At 49.8% G+C, this 11,042-nt stretch overlaps 1 protein-coding gene across 2 annotated transcripts; it reads right to left on the bottom strand.

Moving 5' to 3' along the window:
- Positions 1–1,666: 1,666 nt before the first annotated feature.
- Positions 1,667–10,011, bottom strand: LOC120313065 (cyclin-dependent kinase inhibitor 1-like). 2 transcript variants are annotated; one of them, XM_039354571.1, is made up of 3 exons: positions 9,855–10,011; positions 4,051–4,455; positions 1,667–2,722 (listed from the first exon to the last, which is right to left on the bottom strand). In XM_039354571.1, the coding sequence occupies exons 2-3, from the start codon at positions 4,421–4,423 to the stop codon at positions 2,655–2,657; spliced, it is 441 nt and encodes a 146-aa protein (XP_039210505.1). In that variant the 5' UTR covers positions 4,424–4,455; positions 9,855–10,011; the 3' UTR covers positions 1,667–2,654. The 2 variants fall into 2 exon arrangements, with proteins under 2 accessions (XP_039210505.1, XP_039210506.1); XM_039354572.1 differs by lacking the exon at positions 9,855–10,011 and adding an exon at positions 5,541–5,790.
- Between the last annotated feature and the right edge of the window lie 1,031 nt (positions 10,012–11,042).

The following is an 11,042-nucleotide window of genomic DNA, read 5'->3' as shown; positions in this document are numbered from 1 at the left end:
TCCCTTTCCTTTCCTCCCTTCCCTTCCCCTTCCTTCCCCTTTCCTTTCCTTCCCCTTCCTTCCCCTTTCCTTTCCTTCCCCTTCCTTTCCTTTTTCTTCCCTTCCCCTTCCTTTCTTTTCCTTCCCCTTCCTTTCCTCTTTCCCTTTCCTTTCCTCCCTTCCCCTCCCCTTCCTTCCCTTCCCCTTCCTTTCCTTCCTTTCCCTTTCTCCCTTCCCTTCCCCTTCCTTCCCCTTCCTTCCCCTTCCTTCCCCTTCCTTTCCTTTCTTTTTCTTCCCTTCCCCTTCCCTTCCTTTCCTTCCCCTTCCTTTCCTTTCTTTCCCTTCCCCTTCCTTTCCTCTTTCCCTTTCCTTTCCTCCCTTCCCCTTCCTTCCCTTCCCCTTCCTTTCCTCCCTTCCCTTCCCTTTCCTTCCCCTTCCTTTCCTTTCCTTTCCTTCTTTCCTCTAATTTCCCTTGTCTCTTGTAGCTACAATTCCAAGACAAGTCTCATCATTCCTGCTGTGACCAACATTTGAAATTTGTGTGAGGCCACAGACAAAAGATTAGGAAGACAAGCAGCATCCTGGGAAGCCGTGTTATTTTGCAGAAATCTAATTCTGGTAAATTCCTGGCGGAGAAGGTGTGGAATTTCATATTTTGTGAGGGACATATGAACAGGGCAGCCAATTCTGAAGCCAATTCCCCCTCATCTCTCTGCCACATCTACAGACAAAACAATCCGTTGGCATCCATCCCTGCGGATGTCTGAAGCTTTTGCCAGGAGATTTGAACACCTGCCAGGAACTTGGGTGGAGTCAGAAATGAGTAGGTCATCTGGGGTTACAAATGTTTACAATTGCCAAGCCTACTCGCTAGATCTTTCAGTGAGCTGACCTACGGAAGAGTGTTTAATTCATAACCCCCATCAGAAAGCAAGTGGAAAGCATTAAACAAATATCCCAAGCAACGGCCTGTCGTATTTAAATCTAAAATTAAACATGTGGAATAGCTTACGCTGAAAAACCCATCGGTTGAGGTTCACAGTTTAAAAAGGGATGGCTTTGCAACCCATCTGGATGGTATGGTCACTGTAGGTCACCTGGATCTGTAGCTGGGATATGGGATTGAAACTATTTTGATCACCTGAGTGAAGACCTACAATCAGGAGGAAGTTTTTTTTGTTGGTTTACCTCTAGTTGAGACTGCCGAGGGCTAGACCAGGGCTCTTCAAACTTGGCCCTTTTATGGCTTGTGGATTTCAACTCCCAGAATTCTTCAGCCACAAGCTGAAGTCCACAAGTCTTAAAGTTGTCAGGGTTGTAGATCCCTGGACTAGAGCAACTAGAGCTGAATAAGTTCAAAGTTTCTGGCTGTTTGTTGACATCTAGCGTTCGCCCAAATTTTTGTAGAAGAATGTCTGAAGCCTCAAGATTCAGTCTTCCATGCACATTATACATCAAGTAGCCCAAAGGGGGACATATTATATCAGGGGTCTTCAAACTTGGCCCTTGTATGACTTGTGGACTTCAGTTCCCAGAATTCCTCAGCCAGCATGGCTGGCTGAGGAATTCTGGGAGCTGAAGTCCACAAGTCTTAAAAGGGCCAAGTTTGAAGACCCCTATAATATATTGTACCATCACGATCTTCTTCCAAAACCAGTGATTTCATGACAAAATGTAAAGCAGAATATACAATGCAGGATTTACACTTTAATCTGAGGGACATCTGACGGTTTTCCCGAATGCCACTGAATAAAGCCAATTCATAATTAATATCAATTTAGCAAAATATGGCCAGGCTTGTGTTATTCCACCTTTGCCTGCTTTTAAGCCCAGCTTCACCAAATCTAAAGCACACAATACATGCATATGATTAAAAACATATTCTCCAGGAATATTTAAACAACCATCTACTGCAATCAAGACATATTGGTGTGGAAAGAAATCAGCTCCAAATGACAGAGGACTTCCGAAAGCAGGCTACAAAACATTTTCCTAGGGTTTTCCAGCTGCAAGATACATCTGCAGCATTTTGTATTTAAAAAGAAATAAATCAAGGTGGGCTAGCCATTGTGTGATCAAACCCCACCCCTTTTTTTGCGTGTCAGGCACCTGTACTAAGTGGTAAAAGAGGTAACATCTGAATGGAAACTGCAGGGGCTGATTGTGCTCCTATAATAGTTGAATGCAAATCAAGAAAGGGATGTGCTGACTCCGTTTTTAAAACTTAAATTCACTAAGTTGGTAAAACGTTTCTGCTTTTCACACCGAGATGAAACCTTAATATATTAAACAATTAAAAAATACAACATGGAAAGTGGTAGAATGCTGCTCACCATTTGGGCATGTGCAGTATTTTAAACATTTCTGACAGTGTTACGCTAAGCAAGGATTGTTGCTGCAATCCTCCTTTTTCATATTTGACGATCAGTTTTTTTTTTAAAAAAAAAAGTTTCCTGAGCTATTCAGTTTATTTGGATGGACTGCCGTTTCATAAGAGTTGTTTTGTTGTTCTTTTAATAACTGTTCCCATTTTCATTGTTCTTCTCTGCGAAGCTACAAAGTGTTAGTTCTAGGTATATATCATTCTGAGGTGTTGTATAAGCTTGGAAGTTCTTTTAGGGAAAAAAAAAAAAAAGAAGAAATCTGGGAAGCGATCCACCCCATGATGCTCCAGTTTAGAAGCTCAATTTCTTTACTGGTGTTTGCATATCTGTTTTGATCTGCTTCTTCGTTGTATAATAATCTGCAAAAAAATAAAAAAAATAAATCCAAACCAACAAGTAATAACAAGACGTGATACATGGACGTGATACATTTCTCCAGAGTGAGCAGAGTGGAAATCTTACGAAAAAGGAGATGGTAGATTTTTGGAAGGGGGAAAAGCCAAGAGGTACATTGTCCTATTTCTGGAACACCCCCCCCTCCCATAAAACCAACTCCCAGTTACATTCCTGCATTAAAAAAAATAAACAACTAAGAAACAACAAAAAAGAAACAACTAAGGGGTCTGCAGTCAAGATGGCAGTTGCGATGGCACAATTAATACCAGTCCTGCACATGTATCACACAGGTGTATAAAAAGGGACATAAAACAAGTTTTTTTTTTTAAAAAAATGGTTGCCAGTAAAAAAAAGAGTGGAACATTCGGTGTGCATGCAGTCTCCCCATCCTGATTTTTTTGACTTTCCCACGGTCACCTGTTGTTTACACTGTGTATGTTTTCTTTCATAAAACATCCAGGGAGCACACCTGCCTTTTGCTAGCCAGCTTTTATCTGGGCAACTGAACAACATCAGCTGAATTTCTTTTGAAATCATACTCAAAGATTATTGAAGGGAAAGATCCTAAACCGGGGGGGTCTTCAAACTTGGCCCTTTTATGATTTGTGGACTTCAACTCCCGGAATTCCTCAGCCAAGTAAAATGGGTCCAAGCCCACTTAACAACCCTCTCGCTTACCAACATAAATGTTGAGGACTACTCGTATTTGGGGTGTTCTTTTTTTTTTTAAAGTGCTTTTGTAAAATTTGACCTTGACTTGGATAATGGTTATCAGATAAAATGGCGTCCCTCTGTTTAAATAATTAGGATGCTATATCAGAGTGATCAGCCAGGATCACCTATTTGGTGGGTTTTTCAGTGGGGTGATCATTGTGTGCTCCAAAACCCGAAAGAAGCACTAGGCTGGAGCAAGGAGGTCAAGAAAACCCAACCTCTTTGCTGTTATTGCGATGATCTGGACTAGGGTTTCCTGCCTGAGCAGGGGGTTGGACTAGATGACCTCCAAGGTCCCTTCCAACATTATTATTGTTGTTGTTGTTGTTAATTCACCTCTCTATGCAGAGTCAGGAACAGGATCTGCCCCAGGGACCTCACTGTGGACGGGCGTTGAGATCTTAATTCTCAGAGTCCCTTTTTAAAGCTTGGATACGTTTCTTTCCGGCTATTCTAGCGGATCCCTGCCACTTTCAACTTTTGAGCACGCCTGACCGTGTCCTCGTTTTGCTTTCCCTTCGCCCTGTGGAACTGCAGCCTGAATCTGAAGCGTCTGGGCTGAAAAACCTCGACATACCTGTCAAATGTGTCTGCCTTCGCTTCTTCGCTCCCGTGGCTGTTTTGATCGACCTGAATCTTTCTGTCTCTCTGTCCAGGGGGTGAACTGGCCCTTCTCTGTCCACAGTCCTGTTCACGGGCTGCAGAGGCGGGCGAGGCTCCCTGGCCACGTGCGTGTGGTAGAAGGCAGGAACCTCGTGGCCCTGCAGCTCTTCCCACTGGAGAAGGCCCACGACGGGCACGTCCTGGAAGAAGTCAAAGTTCCACCGTTGCTTCGCCTGTTCCATGCTGGATCTCATCAGGCTCTGGAACTCCTGCTGCAAATGTTCGTGGTCCACCGGTCCGAAAAGGTTCCTCCTGATGGGGGCTGCTTTTGCCAAAACCAGATCCATCTCCTGTCCCTGCTGCCTCAAACACCAAGGACCTGTTGAGAACAAATGGACAAAACACGGATTGGTTCCTTTGATTCTCAAAGGGGAAAATTAAAGACCGAGGCTTTGTCTCTGACGTATTCCCCTCCTGGCAATAAGGACAATATCTTAAGAGTAGCATTCCCCCCCCCCCAACCTTTTGGGCACCAGGGACCGGTTCCTTGGAGAGAAGTTTTTCCACTGACCGGAGGGTGCGTGGTTTTGTGTGCTGCCGGCCTCCCACAGATGGGGCTTTGCTTGTTTGCACAGACTGGTTGCTGGTATGCTGCAGACCGGTGTGGTCCATAGAGTGGGGGTTGGGGACCCCTGCCTTGGAGCAGTGTTTTTTTCAATCTGCTGGCTGGGCGATTTTGGGAATTGAAGTCCGTACTTCTCAAAGTTGTCAAATATTGCCTTAGAGTTCCAGGGGTTCTCAACCTTGGCCACTTTAAGACTTGTGGACTTCAACTCCCAGAATTCCTCAGCCAGCTTTGCTGGCTGAGGAATTCTGGGAGTTGAAGTCCACAAGTCTTAAAGTGGCCAAGGTTGAGAACCCCTGCAGGCTTAGACTTAGGATTCCATTTGATTCCTTTTCTTTCTTTCCTTCCTTTCTTCCCTCCCTCCTTTCTTCCCTTTCCTTCCTTCACCTTCTAATATTCCTTTTTTCTTTCCTCCCTCCCTTCCCCTCCTCTCTTCTTCTCCTTCCATTTACGTTCTCGCCTTCCTTCCTTCCATCCATCCATTCACCCATCCAACACAGCTCCAATCACACTGCCACAGCCACGATGTCCACATTTTGCCCATTATGTCCACAGCCTTCTTTTTTTGTAAGGCTGAACCTTCCAGGCGCCTTCATGTCCGTCCCCTGGTCATCCAGGCCGTGCTTCCCTGGCTTGGGGCAGGCCAACCTGCCTGACCCTGGTCCCGGGGACTACAGATGTTGGGAAACATCTGGAGAGCCTGGGAGCCCGGTCCCTGCTCAGCACGGAGCCAAATCCAAGCCGGCCACGAAGCCCCGTGAAGCCCCCCCTTCCCTTCCAGGAGAGCCCAGCCCCCCCCCCACAGATCTCCCCCCCCCCAGTTCCTGTGCGATTCCAACCTGGCTCTTGCTGTCCTGATCCACCCTGGGATCTCTACAGCCGAAAACGGGTCTGGTTGAATCCGCTGGTCTGTGCAGTCCAGCCCTCCCGGCTTCCCAGTCCAGGCTCCCTCGGGCATCTCCCGGTGGCCTCCCATCCAAGGACCAAAGGGGTCCCCAGAAGCAGGGAAGCCCAGCCGGGCCACTGGAGGCGCTTCCAGCGGCACCGGGGCCGAGGCGAAGCTCCGCGCGGCCGGGGCTGCGCAGGAGAAGCGGCGGCGCTGGCGAGGCCGGGCGCGGCAGTTGCCCCAGCGGGCAAATCCTCTCCTTGGCGGGTCCCGCGGCGGGAAGCTCCGCGTCCTCTGGAAGCCCCGGCGGGGGGGGGGGAAGGGAAGCGCTGCAGGGCCGCCCAAGCGCGCAGCTCCGCGCCCGCCCGCCAAAGCCGCCCTGCCCGCGGGAAGCAGGAGCGCAGCGCCCGGCGTGGGAGGGCGGAGGGGCCGGGGGTTCTGGAGGAAAGCAGCGGGGAGGGGGGATCCGGAGGAGGGGGGGCAAAGGGGGGCCCGGCGCTTCCCGGCGAGTCGAGCTCCTTGGCAATCCCTGGCACCCCTTGCTGGCAGCGGGAGCCACAGGATCAAGGAGGCTTGCCGGGGCCTTTTGCAACGTGCCACTCCTGGTGGTCTCCCATCCCTCTGGGGCAGGGCTGAGTCTTACAGGGAAGGCCAGGCCTGGGGAGAGCCTCCAGTCTTCAGCAAGGGAGGCTGCCTCTCACAGACGGTTCCAACGAGATCCCCCAGAAACCAACACACACACACACACACACACACACACACACACACACCCTTTGTGACTTGTATGCTGCCTTCACCCGAACACGCTAGGGCCTTTAATTACCCAAAGCAGCCACGTCCTTCCTACCTTCTCGGCTTTAAGAATTCAACTCTCAGAATTCCCCAGCCAGCATGGCTGATTGGAGAAAATCTGGGAGTTGAAGTTCATAAATTGACAAGGTTGCACCCCCCCCCAACCACCATAAAGTGTGGCATAAGAAGCAGGGCACATCTAGGTGGGCTTGAGATTTCTAGGGATTGGCCCATTAAAACCAGTTAAGGAGCTCCACCAGTTTGACAAGGAGTCACCACCATCAAGGATCTAACGCAGGGGTAGGCAACCTTGGCTCTTTTATGACTCGTGGAATTCTGGGAGTTGAAATCCACGAGTCATAAAAGAGCCAAGGTTGCCTACCCCTGATCTAACGAATGGCGACACCACCAGTGCACAAAACAGTTGTCTGTTCTATTTTGGTGCCCAAAAGGCATCAATCAGATCTACAATTGTTGCAGGTTAAATCAGGGGTAGGCAACCTTGGCTCATTTATGACACAGCTGGCTCAGGAATTCTGGGAGTTGAAGTCCACCAATCATAAATGAGCCAAAGTTGCCTACCCCTGTGCTCAATGAACAGCGCTGGATCCTTCTCAGATAGATTCACAGGTCTTTTTTGGCTATAAGTGACATCAAAGGCCCCAGAATTCGTCAAGGATAAGTGGGTGCAATATTTAAGCAGGAGTATCTCAACCTCAGCAACTCTAACGGGCGGACATGCTGGCTAGGGAATTCTGGGAGCTGAAGTCCACACATCTTAGAGGTGCCCAGGTTGGAAAATGTGACCTCAGCAGCCTGTGCCATGCTGCATTTCTCTCAGTGTCCAAATCTGATCGTGCAAAAAAACAAAAACAGAACAGCCCAGCATATGCATCTCCTAGTTAACCATATTGTCCCAGAACTAGAAAGTCTCACATTTCTATTCCAACTTTTTCTGGATAAAATCCACCCAGCTGGACATCTCCTTCCCACCTATCCACCTGACCAATTCACTCTTTGTGGGCTACTTTGATGAAACTCAAGTTTCCGAGGCACCATGTGCTTCTTCTCACGTGTTCCTAGCCAAGGCGTGAACTAACCTGGCTGGCTGGGGGTAGTGGCTAGGCTAGCCCAGAGTTTGGGACCTTGGCATTCAGTGGGTCCAGCAAACGTGTTTGCAGGGATTATGCACTGAAGGAAGTATGTTGTGGAAGAAATATGTTGCCTTTTTCCATCTTCGGCGTTGAGCTTGTGGGTGGTGTTCTACAGCAGGGAAGCCCTGCCGGATCTAGCAAGATGCTGTTCCCCTCCTTTTGTTGCTTTGGGGTTGCCATGACAACAAGCATAGGAGTAATCCTTGAGTAGCTGAAACTGCTGCCTGCCACTTTCTCCTGCGCTACAGAAGAAGCTCCCACGAGCAGGTCAATTGCCTGACTCCTAAGAGTAATAAACCTTGAATGAAATCTTTTTCGTTCAATGAGGTGGTGCCAGGCACAATTCTGTCACTAGGTCAAAATCTTCCTTCCTTCCTTCCTTCCTTCCTTCCTTCCTTCCTTCCTTCCTTCCTTCCTTCCTTCCTTCCTTCCTTCCTTCCTTCCTTCCTTCCCATTCCCTTCAGGTCAAAATCTTCCTTCCTTCCTTCCTTCCTTCCTTCCTTCCTTCCTTCCTTCCTTCCTTCCTTCCTTCCTTCCTTCCTTCCTTCCTTCCTTCCTTCCTTCCTTGCTTCCCACTCCCTTCAGGTCAAAATTGTCCAGGCAAGGCTGCCCAGCCTAGAACAACACCTTCAGCTCAGTGGTGGGATTCAAATAGGTGAACAACCGGTTCTCTGTGTGGATGCCGCTTCTGGAAGTCCGTTCTGGGCCTGGGCAACCAAAACATGAGCTACGGGTTCGCAGAGCTGCTGAATCCCACCCGTGCTTCCACTGCTTCTTCTCCCTTGCGTGGAACCTCATGCTAACCATGAAGTGGTGGAATCACCTGGAAAGGCCCTGAACAGGTCATCCCAGGCACCGATAGGTCAATCTGGGTTTCCTATCTTGGAAGCACACCTCTTCCCTAGAAAACCCCCATGGGTGAAGCAGCTGCATTGACAGGAAATCCCCAGGTGAGGATAATCCAAGCGTGAAAATCCAGGGAAAAGGAAGTTTATGCAATCGGGTCCATTTTCGTCTCTGGGTTGTTTTATTTGGAAAAGGAGCTGAGCCTTTTCCACACCCCTCTCTGTGGGAGTTTTAAACCACTGCTCCGAAAGTGGAGTTGGTTTGATCTTTGGATCTAGCCCCAGGAAGGGTCCTACCCTTGAATTGCCCGCTTTCCGGGGAGGCTGTGAGAAGCCACAACGACCTCATCTTGATGTCATGATGTGCAGGTCTCCACTTGTCTCTCCTGGCTCCCTTCTCCTGAAGTGCAGCTGCCTGCAGAAGACTTACTTGGGCTCCTCCAAAGAGCCTTCTCCAAAAGGGCCCTCCACGTCTCTTGGCTTTCCACTCCTACAATCCCCAGTTGCTAACTCCACCGCCTGGGAAGCAAGATCCAGATGGCAAGGAATCACTCAGACATGCTAAGCTGCCCTTCTCAAAGAGGAGACTATGTGGTCTCACCAACCTCAACTGACCTTGAAAAGGCTAAGCAGAGTCAAGCATGGTTAGTCCTTGTAGGACAGTGGTTCTCCACCTGTGGGTCGGGACCCCATTTGGGGTCGAACGACCATTTCATGGGGGTTGCCAAACAACGCAGTCCGCCATTTTTTTCCCCTTTTCCTTAGCTGTGCTCCTCCCTTTTATTCTATTGGCTTTTGAAAGCCGATAGAATAGACTCTCTTGAATAGAGTCTAGTTCTATTGGCTTTCAAAAGCCAATAGGAATTGTCCAGGCTGTCTCTGCCCTGCTGAGCCCGCCAAAAGTCCCCTTCTGCAAACGGTGCTGAACCAGTTGAGTAGTCCTCGACTTACGACCGGTTGAGTAGTCCTTGACTTACGACCGGTTGGGGGTCGCGGCATTAAAAAGGTTGAGAACCATTGTTGTAGGAGATGACCAAGGAATCTTGGATTGGGTAAATAGGTTGGAATATTTTTTAAACAACAACAACACTCAGAGGAAGATGGTGGCAAAAGAGAGAGAGAGAGAACGACACACACACACACACACACACACACACACACACACACACACACACACACACACGCAGACACGACACACGACACACCACATCAGATGTCCCTAGTGACAAAGCAGGTCCAGTGAAGGTTAGAAGACCTCTTTGCCCTGGCCATGATTAGAAGAATCTCTCTCTCTCTCTCTCTCTCTCTCACACACACACACACACACACAGACACACACACACACACCGTCCCCAGAGGCCACCCGGGGCCCCTAGAGCCGGCTTGCGACGGACCCGGCGCTGCCAGCCGTCGGGAGACCCCTGCCCGCCCTTCCCTCCAGCCGCAGGACCCCGCGAGAGGGGGCCGGGGTCTTACCTTGGAGCCTCGGTCACCGCCGCGGCCGTCCGGAGCGACGGGACCCGGAGCCGCTCCTTTGTGGCGCTGGGGATCCGCGCAGCAACGGCGCAGCAACGGCGCAGGGAAGCCCGGCCGCTTTCAAATTTGCCTCCCTCCCTCGCCCTCCCCTCCCCTCCGCCTCGCTCGGCTGCTCCCCCGCCCTCCTGCCCCTCCCCTCCCCCCAGCATGCCCCCCTCCCCCCCGCCTGGAGTTTGCAAAGCTGTTGCTTTGCTGCGCGCTTGATTAACTTTCTCATTCCGGGCTCCGGGCCAGGCCCCCGCCGGCACGCGGGCTTGCAACGTGACTGGTCCCCCCCCAATCTCCACCCTTTCTTCTCCCCCCCCCCGACTGGAAAACTTTTGCCAAATAAAGCAACGCAGGGAGCCAAAAGCGCACAGGGCCGCACTCGGGGGAGAGGGAGGGGCGCGGCGTGTGTGTGTGTGTGTGTGTGTGTGTGTGTGTGTGTGTGTGTGTGTATCTGTTGCGAAGCGTTGCACAAGCTGCGGGGGGTGAACCTAAACCAGATGAGGCGCGAAGATAGCAAGCTCGGAGTTGGGTTGGGAAACGTCCGGACCTGGGGCCGCTGCTGCTGCTGCTGTTGTTGTTGTTTTCGTTGCTGGTGTAAGTTGACATCACCGATCCTGAAGCAAGCAAACAAAACCAGCAGGCGAGAAGGGATTGGCAGCAGTTGGGATCAGGGCTGCTGATGCCCGGCATGAGGTTTTGATTGAAAAGTTTGGCTGTCAAAGAGAAAATAAAATAAAATAAAATAAAAAATAAATAAAAGAGAAAATTAAAAAAAATGAATTCTCCCTCAGAGCAAAAATAGCTAGATATTATAAAACTTGTTTGGGGCAAGTCGGCGTGATTGTCCGGTTGCTTGTCTCCAATCCAGTAGAAGCTCCGGTGACGTCATGCACGTCATCTGCAGGACGATATCATGAGGCTGTCATGACCCCGGAGTTGTCCCATGTTCCCAGTCCCCACCTGTGTGACTGGCATTTAGAGAAGAGATTCTCCATAATATCCTGTCAGCCAAATGTCTATGGAGCATCTCCATCATCCTGGTCATAGTTATCCCAAAGGTGCTTTTTTTCTTTGAAGACATTTTGCTTCCCATCCAAGAAGCTTCTTCAGCTGGGAATTCTGGGAGTGGAAGTTCACAAA

The sequence above is a fragment of the Crotalus tigris genome, unplaced genomic scaffold, assembly GCF_016545835.1.
Source record: "Crotalus tigris isolate CLP2741 ecotype Arizona unplaced genomic scaffold, ASM1654583v1 scf7180000018563.1161478300:1536566, whole genome shotgun sequence".
NCBI lineage: Eukaryota > Metazoa > Chordata > Lepidosauria > Squamata > Viperidae > Crotalus > Crotalus tigris.
Note: the sequence above shows the minus strand (reverse complement) of the source record. Positions and strands in the feature narration are given on the sequence as shown.